This window comes from Ictalurus furcatus, chromosome 22 (assembly GCF_023375685.1).
Source record: "Ictalurus furcatus strain D&B chromosome 22, Billie_1.0, whole genome shotgun sequence".
NCBI classification, from domain to species: domain Eukaryota; kingdom Metazoa; phylum Chordata; class Actinopteri; order Siluriformes; family Ictaluridae; genus Ictalurus; species Ictalurus furcatus.
The window spans coordinates 3119412-3139036 of record NC_071276.1 but is presented as its reverse complement, the minus strand read 5'-3'; the positions used below and the strand labels follow the sequence as shown (position 1 = coordinate 3139036).

At 38.6% G+C, this 19625-nt stretch overlaps 1 protein-coding gene across 6 annotated transcripts; it reads left to right on the top strand.

The window, feature by feature from the left end:
* The first annotated feature begins 9165 nt into the window (after nucleotides 1–9165).
* On the top strand, nucleotides 9166–19567 carry hdr (hematopoietic death receptor). 6 transcript variants are annotated; one of them, XM_053654096.1, is made up of 11 exons: nucleotides 9166–9396; nucleotides 9668–9703; nucleotides 12315–12432; nucleotides 12594–12725; nucleotides 13001–13112; nucleotides 13651–13745; nucleotides 14194–14280; nucleotides 14369–14409; nucleotides 14549–14788; nucleotides 17330–17366; nucleotides 17460–19567. In XM_053654096.1, the coding sequence occupies exons 1-11, from the start codon at nucleotides 9376–9378 to the stop codon at nucleotides 17756–17758; spliced, it is 1218 nt and encodes a 405-aa protein (XP_053510071.1). In that variant the 5' UTR covers nucleotides 9166–9375; the 3' UTR covers nucleotides 17759–19567. The 6 variants fall into 6 exon arrangements, with proteins under 6 accessions (XP_053510071.1, XP_053510070.1, XP_053510069.1 ...); XM_053654095.1 differs by having other exon boundaries at nucleotides 9167–9396; nucleotides 14191–14280; XM_053654094.1 differs by having other exon boundaries at nucleotides 9167–9396; nucleotides 9665–9703.
* The last annotated feature ends 58 nt before the right edge of the window (nucleotides 19568–19625 follow it).

Genomic DNA, 19625 nt, shown 5'->3' with positions numbered 1-19625 from the left:
TGTTGGATACAGTGTGCAACAATATATATTTATATTGTTGCTTTTTTTTAAATAAATACCTTCTATGAATGAAAAATGGCTTCACAGCTAACACTATCTATCTTTCTATATATATATATATATATATATATATATATATATATGTGTGTGTGTGTGTGTGTGTGTATGTATGTATGTATTAGAGCTGCAACAACTAATCTATAAAATGGATAATAATCGATTATGAAAATGGTTGTAATGAATCTCATTATGGATTAGTTGGTCTGCGCGCAGCACGGGGGAGATTTACTCATTACTTTACTTCTGTTCCGAAAACACGCTTCGGAGAGTAAATACTAAAGTTGTGTCCCAAATGAAGTACTGTACACTTACACTGTGCACTCAGTGCACACAGTGTAGAAGCGCTGATACACAGAGGGAGTGCGAGTAAGATCTGTCATGTCTAATTAAAACACTATGATCACAAGTAAACACTAGTAAAATAATATTCCTAAAGACAGAGATTTTATTATTAATTTAGGACTGTAGTTCATTTGGGTGCTTTTTGTGCATCCATATATATATATATAAGAAATCATTACTGACAGATTTTGTGAAAAACAGCACTAGCCTTGTAGCTAAAGTAGCAAACTTCCAAACTTCAGAACTCACACGTCTTACCTGATTATTTACCTTTGCAGTGATGAGGAAAAACTTGTGGAAATGTCATTTTTGGTCGACCTTTTTCTTTAAATTTTAATGTTGAAACATTCTTCTGCTCTTTTATGAATGAAAAGCGCTGGTAAATGAGCAGTGTATTCCTGTTTTATTATTATTATTTTTTTCTTCCTATGCTAGCGATTAGCACTGAGGCTGACACTAAATCTCCTCACAACATCCTCACGTGAGATTTTTGTTTGTTTGTTTGTTTCTCATTTCAGCTCCTCACTATAGTGCTTCATTCATCCCGGCTGCACACAGCGACATTTCCCACGATTTTATACGAGTTTTGTACGAGTGAAAAATTCGCTTCATTACTAGCACTCTTCACTACATGGAGCTTCGTGGTCTAAACCTTAACCTAAACCTTATAGCCAATAACAGAGCTTATTACATTATTGTTTAAAAAGACAACCGTCTTTTTCCTCAGTGTTTTATACTCATTCACCAGCAGGTGGCACAAAATATATCCTTTCTATGAGTTCCTTTCTCTTTCTCCCCCTTATAAAACCTATTGTGATAATATGATGGCACTTTTCTATCAGTTCAAACATTTTGCCAGACCCTTAAGTTGAGTTCAGGCCAAAATATACTATATATCATGTTCTAACTAAATCAACACTAAAAGTGATTTCCTGTTTATCCAACAACTGCCCATTGGATTCATATTGTTTTTAAGATGATCACAGTGGAATGATGGTGTAAAGGTGCTCACCACCAACCCATTCCCTTATTTATTGTCACTCCCAGACACCTTTAGGTCGATCCCCGATCCGTTTCCATCATTATTGTTTATACTGATCATCAGGGAGATGAAGATAAGATATAATGGGGCCTGTAAAATAAATGCAGCAGCGCTGCTATAAAATTTAAAGAGATGGCCCGGGTCAATGGGACAGCCGTCAGGACACAGCACTCGTTCTCATTCTCACTAATGACTTCAAGCGCCATAAACCTTCCTGTCCCAGGAGCTACTCTCATTATCACACACACCGACAGAGCAGATAAAGCAGTGTGATGAAGGAGAGGCTTCAGGCAACGATACTTCTATCGAGTGTTACTGCAGGACTGTCTGAAAGTCTGACTGCACCCCAAAGAACTGTTTGATTTCATCGCGTAATCAAACACACAGAATGAGTTTTACTCAATCACTGACTTTCAAATAGAAGAGAAGTGATAGGTCCGTGGTTAACGTATTGGGTTACGAATCTGAAGGTCATGAGTTCAAGGTCTACTGATAAACCACTTAGTTGTGTCTTGTGGCCAAAAGAGGTAATGTCAACAATACACTTAATCTATTTAAAATCTACTGATAGTTACCAATCCAGGGTTTCTACTTCCATTGGTTGCTTAAAAAAAAAACAGTGTTTGCTTTGTCAATGAAGCTGCTAATTCCTGGTGGTTTTTTTTTTTTCAGCTTGTTTTTTTTATTTATCTTTATTTAAACACCGTCACACAACTGGGGACTCCAAGTCTCTGGTGTTTAAATCAGAAAAGTTGGTGTTCTTTTTGACTTCATGAGTTGAGCCTGAAGTTATGAAATTGTTACCCTGATTCGAGCCATATGTCACATGTCTCGGGTTCACACCTCTGTGAAATAATGAGTGCACATTTTAAAGAGTAATGAAACAGGTGACATTTCGAGCCACGCTTTTTTTTCTTCGTTTTTTTTAAAGCATATGTTGGAGAGATTTTTTTTTAATGGCTCAGCTCTTGTTATCTTGCTGTGCATACAAACTCCTACAAGTGCTTATATGGGCTTGAATAACCACCTGCAGCTAAAAAGGTCACACAGGTGTGTCTGGAGCGAATCTCAGAAACCTGCACTGTGCCTCTGATCGTGGAAGAGATTGTGTACCAATTTGATGACATCAGAGGGGCGTGACTCACAAAAGAAAGTTGAAAATAAATGACCATATATGAGTACAGTTAGTGTAAATTATTAACGCCAGATTAACTTGGGTGTTATATTACATCCACCAAAGAGTGACTCAACAAAACAAGGCGGATATATAGGATGATAAGATACTGCTCAAACACCATCTGAGCTGGCTGATCTCAGAACTGTGTGGGCTAATTTCCAATGAGCATGCATGAGCAACAACTCTATTGTACCGCGCGAATTCTAGTATACACAGGCTCGAAGACAACGCCCTTAAACACGCGTGAGTACAACACATTACATCAGCCATGTATGCAGGTGTGGGCGAAGCTTACGCAAGCCTTCTTCAATAAAACTTTTTTTCTAAATTACCTGCACACATTTGGAAGTGGACTAAAATGGAAGTGTAGAGAAAGAAGCTTGTGTCAGATCATTTGCATGATCTGATAAAGATCTATAAAAATTTGGAACATTGTTGTCAAAAAAAAAAAAAAAAAATCACACCAGTAATTACGTATAATATTTAGGGTGCCGGTATTAATTTTTCTTTACTCGATGGTCCCAGTGGTTAGTCGTTAACACTATATTATCGAACAATCAAATTTCATATAACAGCATGATCTACAGTGTGTGATTCCTTGTATACCATAGCAGTTTTCCAACAATTATCATTTTTAATAAATTCATGAACAACGCATTGCGCTTTCTAACAGTTTACAGTTACATTTATGTAAATGTTGTGGAACATCAACAAGATAAATTATTTCCTGTTATTGCTTTCTCTCTCTCTCTCTCTCTCTCTCTCTCTCTCTCTCTCTCTCGAAGTTAATGAGACCAAAAATAAATAAATAAATAAAAATCACAGCCATGTAACTGATAAACCAGAAAGCACAAACTCTGGAAACGTGTCTGGAAACTTACTGACCGTTAGAAAGCACTGACACTTGAGACTCCTTCCATAAATGTTGCATAAACCTCTCCTTCACCGTGTCAACAATTGTACTGTTTTCTATCTTATTCATGGCTTTTTTTTAGTCAGTTTAATATTAGGCTTCGATTATGTCCCTCTGTAAGAGCTGTCACTATAGCAACGATAACGACTTTAAACAAACCCAAACTATTTTATAGTTTGAATTCTTAACAGCATTCCTAATAATCCTTTTGACTTTTTGATTCAGAAGCAACCCACGTACATGGACATAACCTTCACTATATTTTTGATTTCCCCCAGAAGCCTTTATTAACATGGTTTTAAGAAAGTGAACAAATATCTTTAGTCTACTGTGTCCAAAATGTGACTTGTCTAACCTAATGTCTAATCTCTCACAAACATTATTTCTGCACACACTGTGTTAAAGAAGCGAGGACAAATGAAGCCATGTATTATTAACCAAACTCACATTTTAAACATTTACTACAGCATCAAAGTAAAGATCAAAGAAAAGAAAAAAACGAGCAGCCGTCATTTTCTTTTTGTGTGCTGATATTTCAGATGCAAAGTCCAAATGTCTTCTTATCGCACACGAGCGGCACATTATCAGAGGAGACAGAAAGACAACACGAGTGAGGGATAGAGAGCAAGAGAAAGACACACACACACACACACACACACACACACACAAAGTAGTTTGTTAAGTGGCACATAGTAATTGCAGAACAACCACAAAGACATGATGACTCTTTGTGGGATTAGACTACAAATCATACAGAATTTCCTACATGGTGTCTTGGTCATGGTATTACGTATATCGGCTTAGTTACAGTGTGAAACCACAAACGTTGGTTGATATAGAGGTTCGATTTGCATTTTTGTGATGTCATAACAGAGGCTAATTTTGGAAGGGAGTGTGAAAATAATACCTTATATTGTCAAACCAGACTGGCACCCTGTCCAGGGTGTACCCCGCCTTGTGCCCAATGCTCCCTGGGATAGGCTCCATGTTCCCCGTGACCCTGAAGAAGGAGTAAGCGGTAGAAGATGGATGGATGCATTGTCAAACCGCATTGCACTGTCAGATTAAATTTTTTTTGCCATATAAGGTGTGGCAGGTCTGTTCACGAACAGGATGCAGAGAAACTGCCTTATGTTTAGAGGGAACGCAAACTTTATATAGACAAACCTATATAACCGGGGTTATATAAAAGGTTTATATATATATATATATATATATATATATATATATATATATATATATATATATATATATATATATATATATATAGGTTTGTCTATATCTCTTTTATATAAAAAAAAAACAAAAAAAAACAGAAAATTCAACTTCTGCCTAAAATATTAAATGTTTTGTGGATGGATGAGACCAAAATAGAACTTTTTGGTTTAAATGAGAAGCGTTATGTTTGGATGAAGGAAAACACTGCATTCCAGCATAAGAACCTTATCCCATCTGTGAAACATGGTGGTGGTAGTGTCATGGTTTGCGCGTTTTTCCTTAATCTGGGCCAGGGCGGCTTGCCATCATTGATGGAACAATGAATTCTGAATTATACCAGCGATTTCTAAAGGGAAATGTCAGGACATCTGTCCGTGAGTATGAATAGGTGTGTGAATGCGTATGTGATTGCACCCTGCGATGAATTGGCACCCCGTCCAGGGTGTACTCTGCCTTGTGCCCCATGCTCCTTGGGATAGGCTCCAGTTTCCCTGCGACCCTGTAGGATAAGCGGTATAGAAAATCGATGGATGGATGGATGGATGGATCTGTTCACGAATCTCAAGAGAAAGTAGGTCATGCAGGAAGACAACGGCCCTAAGCACACGAGTCGTTCTATCAAAGAATGTTTAAAGAAGAATAAAGCTAATGTTTTGGAATGACCGAGTCAAAGTCCTGCCCTTAATCCAATAGAAAGTTTGTGGAAGAACCTGAAGCAAGCAGTTCATGTGAGGAAACCCACCAACATCCCAGAGTTGAAGCTGTTCTGTACTAAAATTCCTCCAAGCCGATGTGCAGGACTGTTCAACAGTCACCCCAAACGTTTATCTGCAGTTATTGCTGCACAAGAGAGTCACACCAGAAATTGAAAGCAAAGGTTCACATACCTTTGCCATTCACAGAAACGTAATACTAGATCCTTTTCCTCAAGAAATAAATAACCATGTATAATAGTTTTGTCTCATTTGTTCCATAGTGCTCTCTTTATCTACTTTCAGGACATGTTTGAAAATCTGATGATGCTTTAGGTCATATTAGTCGAATGCAGCATAAGTGTTAGCCTGAAAACTACAGCTATTGGTTGTTGTTTATTAGCAATTAATTAATGTGAGTTTACGTTCAAAACAATAAACAAAAAGTGTGTGACATGAGGCACAGACTTCTGGCTTTAGATGAATATTAGCAGTTTTTTTTGGACTTTTTTTGGTGGATTTCCACCACCTCTGACTGTAGGTAAATGTAATCATGCCAGTAAATCACGCCAACTCTGCAGAACCTCATAGTTTAAGGTGGATTGTGTGAGTCATTGAGGGTGGTTGTGCAACAGGAAATCGCAGTGCTGGGGGATATTTGCACTCCTCAGTGTTAATCTATGTCAAGTCAATCGGTGTAGAACTGGCATGACATGGCATAATAATATCATTGTTCTACTTAAGATATCTGTTTTACAGTCCACTTTTAGTAAAGATTCGACTGGAAACAAATCGCCTCATTACAAGTGAGAGTTTTTATCCAGAAATGAAAACGAAATAAATTCCTCTTTGCCCTAAATGTATTAAATCATGCCCGGACATGTTTGGTGGCTAATTTTCCTCTTGTAGTTTTGCACTGGATCCACGAGAAGTCTAACAAGTAAGGGAAGTTAATAGCTAGCAATAAAAGTCCAGTCCACCATTATGTGTGTGTCAAACAGCCTTTTTTATTTATTTTTTAAGGATTCATCCCTCATGCGTAACCTGAATTTTAACACATGACCGTGAAATTCCCCTTAGATTAGTCAACGAGTGTCTATACTGGATCGGCTCCTCCCACTTTCCTGAGAACTGACAGCAGGTCTAGGTCTAGGATATAGTACACTTTGTGTAGTGTAAAAGCCATCATGCCATACTGTGTCTAGTGAACTCACATAAGGAGTAGTGAGCTTAATCCAAAAAGGCTCACTTTTAGATATTTAGTTTAATATAATTGTTGGTAGAAGACGTTATTTCGTACTCTTCGTAGGGGGCAGGGAGAGATTTGACATTCAGCCCTGCCGTACACACAGCATTGAGGTTATCAGTGCGGTGCAGGCAGCTAGGCGTCTCTCTGAAAGTTCCGGCCTCACACCAGTGTGTGCACGTGTGTGTGTGTGTGTGTGTGTGTGTGTGTGTGCTGCAGTGACACAACACTGTGAGCTGAGTGTGTTTGTGAAGGGATTCATAAATAAAGTGAATCCTGTGCTTGAGCAAGAAAAAAAAAAAAAACCCTCCAAAACTTGCAGAACTGGATCAGCTTGCATGATATCAAGCACATATTCCTTAAATACAGTCAAACTGATCTAATATTTATTATCATGAAATTATAAGGAAAACCAATATAACAACATAAAGCCTGGTTTCAGACCAATTTCAAGATTTTTTTAAAGAAACGAGCAATAACAGTCGCCATAGCACATCTAATTTACACCTCGAGATGAGTGGTATTCCCCAAACTTTTTCAACCACATGAGATTGCGCAACACATACAGTGGCTGACTCTTAAGCATGAGCAAACTGAAAACTTTACTGAAGAACCAGCTTTAATTTTCAGACTTCTTGTGAAAACTGTAATGAATTTCCTTTTACACAATTGCACTATTTGACCATGTAGTACACAGTTATAAAAGGGAATTCATTATAATCGCACTATCCAGTGTCATCCAGATGAGGATGGGTTCCCTCTTCTGGTTTCTCTCAAAGTTTTCTTCCTCATATCATCTCAGTGAGTTTTTCCTCGCTGCCATAGCCTCTGGCTTGCACATTAGGGACAAATTCATACATTTAAAATCTATATTCTGAAATTATATTTATATATGTCCATTCACTGAAATGAATTGAACTGAGTTTCCTTTGGGTTCTCCGGTTTCTTCCCACCTCCCACAAACATGCACCTTTTGTACCTTTAGTATGTAAAAAAGTGAGTCTTAGGGTGTTTTAAGACTTGTAGATCTGTGCTTTATTCCAAAACGTGGACTTAAATTGTTACAATGTTGTATTTTCTCCTTGGCTCGGTTCGCTTCCACAAGGCAACATGTCAAAGCGTACTAAAATGTGTTTATGCAAGTCACGTGTGGCTAAACTGTCCTCTCATTGGTCAGAGCGTGCCTGGTTCTGTTCCAGGGTTCCGCAAAGCGGTTGTCCATCCAGATGGATACACAGCAGCTCCTCGAACTTATTACGGTTTTCTTTTTAGCTGTAGTTGTTGTAATTGATCAAATTTATATGTTCCACAGATGAATTAAAGCCCATCTCATTGAGATGCTCTCTAAAAACTTTGTAAACCTCTGTGTTTTTAATGCGTTTTTTGAAAGTTGTTCAGAAATATGTTCGTCAGACCAAATTTCAATGAGGTGTTTTACCTCGTCTTTAAACCGCGATTCATGTTGCAAAACGTTAGCAAAACAAACACTTTTTTTTGGTCATGTCATCATGTTATGACATGGTTACCATTCAGCATTGCTATACAGGTTGGTTCGTTGGGTCCGTCGGGTCGGATTGCTGTCTCACCACCAGCGAACCCCGCAATCTGAACGAGGTGGTCTCGGCCCGATTGTTTTGGTGCGGATCCGAGTGTGACTGCAGTGTTCATATATGTCTAATCGAACCGTACCAAGGGAGAAAAACGCACCAGGTTCCGAAACAAACGCTCCAAACGAGCCAGGTGTGAAAATGCGCTTAAGTTCTTGTTATGTACCTTAAATCAGTGGTTTTCAAACTGGGGGCTCGGCCCCCTTGGGGGCAGCTAGGGGGCGCCCGGGGGGGGGCCTCAACAATTTGGTGTGAAAAATAAATAAATGTATGTTTTCTCTTTCTCACTCTCAGACAACCACACACACACACACACACACACACACACACACACACACACACAATCAATCAATTCCTAATGTAATGTAAAGATGTAAGATGTAATTATTAATTTTTTTAAAAAAAGGGGGGATATATTCAGAAGTCTGTATTTTTAATGTGTTTTAAAGACAAAATCTTGCAAAAGGGGGGCCTCGGTCAAATGTTAATGAGATTTGGGGGGCCTTGCCCTGGAAAAGTTTGGGAACCCCTGCCTTAAATCATTAAGGGTTACTTCACTCCCACTAAAAGTAAAGGTACACAAGGAACAGTACAGATTAGTACTCTTTGTTTTCTGAGCCTTGCAGTGTACACAATAATGTTATTTTGTTAGACTGTTTTAGGAAACAGTTCAACACACAGGCAGAGAAGAAATAAAAACGCTGTTTGGGAGTCAAATGAATTGACTCACTGAAAAGAAATGAATCATTTGAAAGAATCAAATGTGAAGCAAAAAAATATATAAAATTTTTTATTTATTACAAAAAATGAATAATAATAATTCTTAAATGATTACAAGGATTTAACCAATCAAGGGGAAGTCATGAAGTGTGCGTTGTAGACCGGATTGAAAGTGACGTGAGAACGAGAGGATGAATGAAGCAGGTGAAGACGGGGGAGTGTTCAGACTTGACCACATCCTCCAGTGTTTAGTTCACCGAGCTTGTATGAACTTTCTGACATTGTTCCGGAATGAAATTGCTGATGAAGTGTGGAATTCAACCACATAAGCTTTCTTCGTGACTGCTGAAGGATCATTATGAGAGACTTTATCAGCCTGGTGAGTTAAACTCCACTACAAACGACACAGAAAACTAAACCGCTCACTCTTATAATATAAAAAGGTGTCGAAACGCGCTTTGTTAGATCACAGACTAGTTTTACACAGCAGCCGGGAGCCTGTTTATCTACAAAATACATTCCTCAGATCTATCTGCCTGCATACTAGCTAATAAACACATCATTTACACGCTTACACTAATATTTGGCTTGTTTGGTGGAGCCAGGGAGTTGTTTATTTTTTTTCTTTTTTCTTTTTTTAATTACAGAAGTTTCCACCTACAGAACGTATGGGATCTAAGATTAAGGTAAATTAACATTAAGGTTAACCCTTTCATGCACAGTGTCCACGTTTATTGACACTCAATTTAAAGCTGTTTTTAGGAAAGGGTGGGGGAAAAGGTGTGTGTGTGTGTGTATGTTATATATATATATATATAATATAATATATATATTATATATATATATATATATATATATATATATATATATATATATATATATAAACATACACACACACAACCTAACTACACAAAATTAAAATGGAGGAAAAAATGTTGCAGTCTCCATTCAACATTTTGTTGTTTTTTTTGTTTGTTGGTGTGTTTGTTTTTTTCCTGAAATCACCTTCAGGTAATACAAACATCCTAAACAGTGTACAATTTTATATGTCAGGAAATATATATATATATATATATATATATATATATATATATATATATATATATTTAATTTAAAATATTATCTATTAAATATTTTAGACCGGTATGCACATTTTTTGTTAAGTTTTCAAACACTTTGGAAGATTTTATTTTTCTTTAATTTCGGGTATAACGATCAGTTTGATCCATTATGTACTCGTGGTATTCCTACACATGGATATTTATTTATACATGCAAGGGTTAAGTTTATTTTCATTGTTTTTTTTTTTGTTTTGTTTTGTTTTGCTTACTGACGTTCTCAAATGTAATAACTTGTAGCAAAAGACATATCTGTACCACATCTATAGATACACTTTACGGGAATATTATATTTATAATAATTACGTATATGGGTGATGGGTTTGGGTAACATGGTGGCCTCCTGAGCTTGGATTAGTGTCTCGTGTGTGTGTGTGTGTGTGTTCTGCACGTGTCCTCATGGGTTTCCTTCCACGTCCCAAAAACATGCTGGTAGATGGGTTGACTGAGATAAATTGCATCTTGGTATGCACATGTGAATGGATGACGAATATATTTATTCATTCACACAGTATTTTGGTTTAAGTTAAACCAGTTTATTGTATTGCTGACCAAGTTTATACTCGCTACATGTAAATTCAGACGTGCTACAATAAAATGATTAGTGCAGATTTAAGTTGCAGATTAAAATCGTGTCCAGTTGTCAGCTTCATAAACAAACCTGTGTATGCACTGTCACACAACCGTACACTCAGTGTACATGTTAATGCATGGTGTAAATATGTTTTGTATTTAAAATGGCAAACTTCAAATACGTTGTCACACATCGCATGTATTTTTTTGTTGGAGTTTTAGATATTGAAGCAGAAACTGACTGGTCACTTAACTCAGTAATTCACAAAGAAGAGTAGTTTGAGGGTATTTGTGTGTGTGTGTGTGCGTTATTACCAATGTTGTAATTATTATTGAGTTCTTATAGTTATTAATGTTTGACTGACGAAATGAGTTTAATCCAAGTCTTAATAAGTGAAAAACAAGCAAGTCTGTACTGTAAATCATATCAGCTTGGACTTAATGTGTTCTCTCGGTGGAAAGTTCAAGAATAAAAGAATAAAGAGCCTAATATTTGAATAGTCTATAAAAATGCATCTGTATGGAAGATCCCTGACTGCAAAAACTCATCCCTGCCCCAAGCTGAGTTAGAATCTGAATCCACCCTTTTGAATCATCACATTCAGGGTTTCAAGGTTCAGAGTCACACTTCACGCTTATCCTTTACTTCACAGTAAACTGTGACCCAAAGTCAATTTTAACACTTAAGTTAAAAATATGTGGATGTGTGTGTGTGTGTGTGTGTGTGTGTGTGTGTGTGTGTGTGTGTGTGTGTGTGTGTGTGTGTGTGTTTTATTTTTTATTTTATTTATTTATTTTTTTTAAACTGCTATTCATTAAAGTTACCAGTAGATGGGGCAAGAATGCTTTTCCTGAGACTGTGAAGGCCTGCATCAAACAATTTGTTTAATTTATGTTAGGCCTATTTTTTATCATCACTTACAGGCATGTTTACAAATGGGCCTTATTTCATCATACGGGGAAAAAACAAAACAAAACAAAAAAAAAACTTATGTACAGTCCAATCCGAAAGTATTGAAACAGCAAGGCCAATTGTGTTGTTTTCTCTATACATTGAAGACATTAGGGTTTGAGAGCAGAATGTGAATATTTCAGCTTTCATTTCCTGATAGTTACATCTAGACATGTTAAACAACTTAAAACATGGCACCTTCATCCAAAAATATTGGATATCAGGGAATGAAAGCTGAAATTCTGCTCTATCGTCTCATATTCATCTTTTGATCTCAAACCTAAATGTCTTCACCGTGTAGAGAAAACAATAGCTTTGGCCTTGTTGTTCCAATACTTACAGTCCCCTCTGAATGTCGGCCATTTAGGCAAATTTAGTGTAATTTGAGAAGCCATGTTGGGCGTCATTTTATTAGCATTTTTCTTTATAATGGCTACATTCCAACGGCTAGAGTTCCTTCACTTATTTACTGACGTTTACTCAAGTATTCAAACGTTAATGCTAAATAAACATCTCACAGAAAACTTCACCATGTCGATGATTTTTTTTCTTATCTTTTTTTCTATTTTATTTTATTTGACTAAATATCAGAAAATGTGACTCAGCATGGTCATGTAAATATAACTTAATATTTTCTGCATCTGTGCTATCTAGCTGATGTTATGGATTTGGGCCTGGAGCTCCAGCGGGATCCGAACGGCACAAGGAGATGTTTGCAGGGCCCGCAGGGGGTACATAAACAATGACATCTGCTGCCTCAGCTGTCCAGCTGGTGAGAGTCACAGTTCCCATAATGCACGGTGGGGAAGAGTGTTTCACACAAGCATGATGAATGTTCTAGATCTTCTAGGATTTGGTTTCCTTGGCAAATTGATTCATTGGGTGATTTATTCACTTTTTTTAAAACATTTCATTGTTTAAATTTTTTTGCAGGTACTTTTGTCAAAGAGGCGTGCAGCAGACCGTTTGAGAGAGGTGTCTGTGAGCCATGCGACTTTGACACTTACACCGAGCATGATAATGGACTTCCCAAGACCTGTTTGATGTGTACCAAGTGTCGCCCAGGTACTCAACTCGAGGCTATACAATCGCACCATTTGAAGTGTGTTTATGTGTGCATTTATTTTCCGGATGCTTTTATACTAGTGAGGCAGATTACAATAAAACACCTGAAGTGTTTTATTCCTCTTGCACCACAGTAATTTTCTTTAAATTAACATGACGCGTTATACTTGTTACCCGGTTATAGTTACAATTAATGTTGGGAAAACGTCTCGTTCAGTATTTCTACATTTCCATTCGCAGCGCTCTGATTTTGATGCCGATCTCTTTATCTGTAGATGAGGAGATTGTGGAGCGATGCAACAGCACCAGAAACACACGCTGTCAGTGTAAAACGGGTTCCTTCTGTCTGCCGGATCAAGCCTGTGAGGTCTGCAAGACGTGCAGGAAGTATGTTCACACTTGCACCTCTGCATTGTGGGTTTGTGTGAACGTATGAAGGCGTGAGCAGGGGTGAGAGTGTGCATGAGAGTGTGAGAGGATGTATTGTATAGTCACACGCAGTAACATTTAATCCAAGGCTTTCAGGCATCAACGGCTTTTTAATCGCAATGTAGCAGTAAGTAAAAGTGATTAGACTCGCTAAACTTTGAAGACCCAGTCATCCCAGGTCTTTGGGTATACAATTTAAAATTTCCAAACCCACTGGTGGGGGAGAGGGAGTAATAGCTTCTTGTCTTACAAGAGTTGATCAAATTTGATGGCGATTAATGCTGGGCAATATGATGATATGATATCTATTATGATAAATTATGCCATGATACACTTACACAGGTTTTGTGATTTGCCAATAACAACGTATTGTGTTTATAATGTTGACACATATTGTGTAACCGATTATCAGTTTTCACAAGTCCGACACCGTGCTTGTGAATCTTTCTTGGCGATTATTGCTGATTCTGGTTCTCGTGTCGCTTGATATATCTAGGTGTAAAGAAGACGAGAAGGTCGTGGCACACTGCACAGCTTACTCAAACACCGTCTGCCAAAAAAGAGGCTCCACCTCCACCAGCACATTGACAGGTACCCATATACACGCGAACACACACACACACACACACACACACCATCTTACCCCGGATTGTCCCACAATGTCCAAATTGTACAAGCCAACTTTGTATGCAGCTATCAATTGTTAAGGTTAGGTTAAGAGGCGGAGTTAGTAATGCGTCCTGATTTTGCAGTGTCGCACATTCTTTGGTCAACAAAAGGCGGAGCTTATTTTAAACTAGATCAGCCAGTCACACTTAATCATGTGTGGTCACTTTTTTCGAATTCGTGTGCGTTTTGTGTGCGCTATACACAAAATGCTACAGCGCTACTCAATTCTGATTGGTCAGAAGGTGTTGATTAGTCTTCTATGACAGCAGCTCTGACACTTGTGCAGTTTGAAGGAGTGTCTCATAATACAGGGTTAATTACTCATCGTGATGGAAATGTATGTAAATTGTGTTTGTGTTTGGAAAAGCAGTGGGAGTCGTCTCAGTCTCAGTCGTGGCCATCATCGTGATCATCGTGATCATCGGGTGTTTGCTGTACTGGAGAACATCAGGTGGATGTAAGAAATGGCCTCTGCACAGGTTTATAGCTCAATTATGAAAAATTTTCACCAGCACCAATATTTTCACTCCTCTGTGTAATTTCAGTGACCTCAAGCTGCCAAAGAGGAATGTGGAATAAGTGCTTAGTAAGTAAACTAAGTTTATGGAAAAGCTTTTTTTATTCTTTGGGGGAAGATGAGGGGGGTGTAAGAGAAGGAGATGGGGATTTTCATATATATATATATATATATATAAAAATATATTATTTTTTTTCTTTCATTTTAGGAAAACGGCAGCGATTTGGAGGAGGTGAAGCAGAACAATGTGAATGGTGTGGTGGAGGAAGGAGCACAGATCCAGCCATTAATCTGTCCGACACAGCCGGTGGGTGAGGATGAGGAGGATAAAGGGCTCGGCCCAAGCCTCTCCACCACCACAGCTTCGTCCGAGACCAGCCTGCCTATGTGCACACTGACAAGCGAGTACTGCCTCAGCCGCTCGCTGCCTCAGCAGCTTAACACTCTGGTGAGAGTCGCAGCTAAAGTGCATGCAGGCATCAAACACGGCTCGCAGTCAGAGTACAGCTAGTGTTCTGTGAATACATGGAGACATTTGGACGGATAGAAAAATAAAGCAGGATAAATTTAAGGGGAAAAAAATCGAAAGGCAGAAATGTCAGGGGAGGGACAGGTTATGAAATGTAAAGAGATGGGTGGAAAACAGCCGATGAGTTGGTCGGTCGAAAACGGAAAGATAGCCATGTGGATAGAAGGGTGGATGGATATTTGGTTCAATGTATATAAAGACAGAATGGATGAGAATGATGGGAAAAGCATGGGTGGATATGATTGTCAGCTATGGGATGGACAGATGGGTTAGTAGATGGATGGATGGATGGATGGATAAGGTTAGTAGATGATTGGATAGGGCTGGTAGATGCATGGGTGGATGAGATGTTAAACTAATTGTGGAATGGAGTGTGTTGGTAAATGGATAGATGGGCAGATGTGTAAGATCACTGGTAGATGGAATGGTGGATGGAAAGTTGTGTGGACAGATAGATAGATGGAGAGACGAGTGAACAGATGAAAGGGTCAGCAGTTGGTTAGATGGATGACCAGATAGATGGATGATGGATAGATAGATGGGTGGAGGAGATGAATAGATGTATGGGTGAAATAATGGATAGATGGATAGACAGAAATCAGTGAATGGGTAAATGGACAAATGAATCAGCGGATGAGTGGATATAAACGCTATGGAAGGATTGTAGGATGGATGTTTAAATGGGTGAATAGAATGAACGGATGGATGGATTGATAGAATGGAGGAATAGATGGACAAACATATAGTATAATTTAGTCTTGCTTGAAGGATGTGAGTAGATGAGGATAAAGTCCTGATGGAGACCTGAATGGATTACATTTAAACACAAAAAAAGGAAGGACAAGACCAAAGAAAAGGAAGAATCAGGAGAAGATAGAGACTCGAAGCAGGCAGGTGGGACATTGATGGATGAATGAAGGAGCTCTTTCCTCTTTATCCACTCGTGTGTGTGTGTATATATAAATGATTACTAGGATATGGTTAGATGTATAAATAAAACAGTAGAAACGATGGGAAAAGGAGAATTGAAGGAGAAGGAGGGATTGGATTGTGTGAAAGTGGCAGCGTGGGAGAGAGAGCAGACAGACATATTGATCCTTTTATTGATCGTGTAAGAAAAAACACATCTTTCTAGAACGCTGTCTAAACCAAGTACAGATACAAAAGGAGCTACTGTAGGCAAATGAAATGCTGTACACAAGTTTGTTGAAACGAATGGCGTCCTCTTGGATCAGGTGTTTTTTTGTTTTTTTTTTAAAACACAGGAAGTTTGATGCATGCAGTCGCTTGCCATGTCAAACGCTAACACAGGCGCTACTCTTTTTTGTGCTTTTACCACAAGACTGTGGTTTTGTTAACCTGGGCCTGACTGATATGAATCTGTTCGCTATTACAGATTTTCAAGTTTCCCAAGCTAATAAAAGTGCAACGGAAATCGAGTTGAACTTAAACAGTAGAAACATTTAAAAACTACGTTGACAACTAAATCTTAATATAAATACAAAAAAAAAAAAAAATCAGGCTTTTTATGAAATAAACTTAGAACTTTTAAAACATACAAAAGATGCCAAGTTTTTGTGGAATAATGCAATATTTGGTGATTTGACGCCACCTATTGACACACAGTGGGTAATACTCATCATAGTGATGAGTATTGTATATGAATATTTTCCTCTAGAAATACATGTAAAAAAACAAACAAACGAAAAAAACTATGCTTTATACCACAGCGCTATTGAATTCTCGACTCCGATTGGTCCGAAGGGGTTGATTAATTTTCTATAACAGCAGATCTGACAGTGCAGCTGCAAATCACAGGTCTAAATTAGTAACCACTAAATCAGGGACTTGTATGGTGGACAGTTCAGAGAACCTAAAGCTAATAATGAAACAAAGTGCTGATATTTAACACAAAGAAATAATAATAAATATTTCCATCATCTTGGAACCTTAATATTCCTCAACTGTATGGTTATATCAATCAGTCAGGCTCTACCAGTATTAACTCTTGCTAGCACAGCTGTGTGTGTGTGTGCGCGCATGCTTATGTGTTCTTGTGCAGCTTAATTCGTCCCTTTACATCCCTGCTTAAAAACAAAAAGGACCAGCTTTTGCTTAGCTAGTTGTTTTGCTCTTTGTCCTGTTTCTGATCTTCTGTACTGTAGCACCACACCTCCCTTGGCACATTTCTCAGTTAGTGGTTTAAAATAGAAACTTGTGCATTTGACGTCATAAACAGGATGTGATGCCGTAATAAACGGTATAATCTAATCAACTTCAGTCAGAAGTGACTCACTCACTCACTGCTGTGAAGTGAATAAATTCCGGACGCATTTCTTCCTCATGACGACTCAAGGCGGGTGGGGGTGGGGGGGGTATTTTATTTTCATCCCAGCTTCATATTTAGAAAGAAATCATGTTTGCATTAATGAGTATTTTCCCAATTTCTCTCCATACCAGGAAGATGAAAAACTACGAAGGCTCGTTCCTTTAAACGGTATGTTCTTGTCTTCCTTCATGTATTGAATACTTCAGTTCTGTGTCATTCCTACATAGTGTGTGACCTCTGGTTCCTTTTTTTCTCTCTCAGGAGACGACTCCCTGAAGAAAACCTTCGACCTGTTCGGAGAGATCGACGTGAACTACCACAAACGCTTCTTCAGGCTCCTTGGTCTGAGCGACAACGCCATAAGGATCGCAGAGGCATCTTGGTCTTTACCCGAGGACAGAGTGTACGAGCTGCTGAAGATCTGGATGGAGAAAGAAGGCATGAAGGCGGATTTTATCAGCCTCATCGAGGCCCTGCTTAGTCTGAACCAGAGGCTTTCTGCAGAAAACATCGTCGCACGAGCTGTCGATAACGGCTACTTCAGATACGAAGAAGACTGAAAACAAGCACAAGGTCTACTGCAGTGCTTTTCTTGTTTATGGAGTTGTATGTTGTCCTTTTTTTTGTTTTGTTTTTCTTTACTCAATCACTTCAGGGACAAAATTGGACTTTGAGTGTTATTTATTATTTTTGTACTATATCTGTCTAAATATGTAATGAATGTAAGCATTTTGTAAACTTGTAAATGTTATTTATGGTCTTTAAATATTGTTAAGTATTGATTTAGTTGATTTTGATATTCATCCATTCCATTTTCTACTTTTTTTTGTTACGAAGAACAATGTAAATGGATTTTTGTTGTTGTGGGTTTTTTTTTTTTTACTGAGCAATACCCCAGCTTGTACTACCGCGATTGACCGCAAGAGTGCGGTGTTGTATGAAGCGGCGTTACTTCAAACTAAAACTTTTAGTGCTTGTAAATGAGAGAACTGAAGCGCATAGTAGTGCTACAGCAACAGTGAGTTTAAGAACTTGAGAAAAGTCATGAAAATGCTTTAAAATATATATAGCCTATTATCTTTTAAGAGTTTATTTACCAAGACAAGTCTCAGGTCCTCTCTTTTCTTCAGGCAGCTAAATTTATCCCCCACCACCCCCCCCCCCCTCCCCCCCCAAGTTGATCAAATAGGTACTTAGGGTATTCCTTACATTCTCAAGTGGATGTAGCTCCCAAATGACAAGATGGTGTATGTCCAAAAGTATGTGGACATCTGCCCATCACACCCGTATGTGCTTGTTGAACATCCTGTCCCAGATTTAGTCCTCCCTTTGTTGTTATAATAACCTCCACTCTCCTGGGAAAGCATTACACTAGGTTTTGGAGCATGGGGGTTGGGATTAGTGCTCATACTGACACAAGGAGACCTTGGGTGCAGTCGGTGTTCCAGTTCATCCAACACAAAAGTGGTTCAGCGGGCTTGAGGTCAGGGATCTGTGCAGGACATTTGAGTTGTTCCACTCAAACCTTAACCTTTGTGCACAGGGGCAGTGTCATGCTGGAACAAGTTTGGGCCTCTTCGTTCCAGTGAAGGGAAATTGTAAATCTACAACAAACAGACATTCTATATACTTGTCAAATTTCAAAGTGGTTTGGGGGCGCACGGTGTTAGCACATTCGCCTCACACCTCCGGGGTTCGAGTCCCGTTGGGGCCATGTGTGAGTGGAGTTTGCATGTTCTCCCCGTGCTGTGGGGGTTACCGGGTACTCCGGTTTCCTCCCCCAGTCCAAAGACATGCATGGTAGACTGATTGGCGTGTCTAAAGTGTCTGTAGTGTATGAATGGGTGTGTGAGAGTGTATGTGATTGTGCCCTAGAACGGACTGGCACCTTGTCCAGGGTGTACCCAGCCCTGTGCCTGATGCTCCCTGGGATAGGCTCCAGGTTCCCCGTGACTCTGAAAAGGAGTAAGCGGTAGAAGATGGATGGATGACAGCCGTTCGGGGGGAAACCACACATGGATGATGTTGATGGTCAGGTGTCCACATACTTTTGGCCATATAGTGTATAACCTGGGAACTGTACAGTGGTAGTAAAAAAAAACCCAAATTATTTACTCAAGTTATAGTAAACTTTTTTTTTTTTGTAATATATGTATGTTGTGCCACATTTTCTACGAGCCATCTAAATTATTGCTCATTGAGATTATTAATTTAAATTCAATTCAATAAAAAAAATAATACAACAAAAATATTTATCATGATTTGTTTTTATTTGCAGTTACTCAGCTAATTAACATAAATGAATAAAGTCGCAGCTGAATGTATTCCCATAAACTAGCGCTCCTACTCGTGTAGAAAAGCCACAGCGTTACCCATGGTGCATTGCGCTGAGGAAATGCGGAAGTAAAACATTAGCAGCACCGCTAA

Bases quoted from the DNA above. Each gene is read 5' to 3' on its own strand.
- hdr (XM_053654093.1), top strand. From the start codon at position 9,376: ATGAGAGACTTTATCAGCCTG. The intron at 9,397-9,664 runs GTGAGTTAAACT...TTTTAATTACAG, and splicing joins TGAGAGACTTTATCAGCCTG to AAGTTTCCACCTACAGAACG. The intron at 12,433-12,593 runs GTGAGAGTCACA...ATTTTTTTGCAG, and splicing joins CTGCCTCAGCTGTCCAGCTG to GTACTTTTGTCAAAGAGGCG.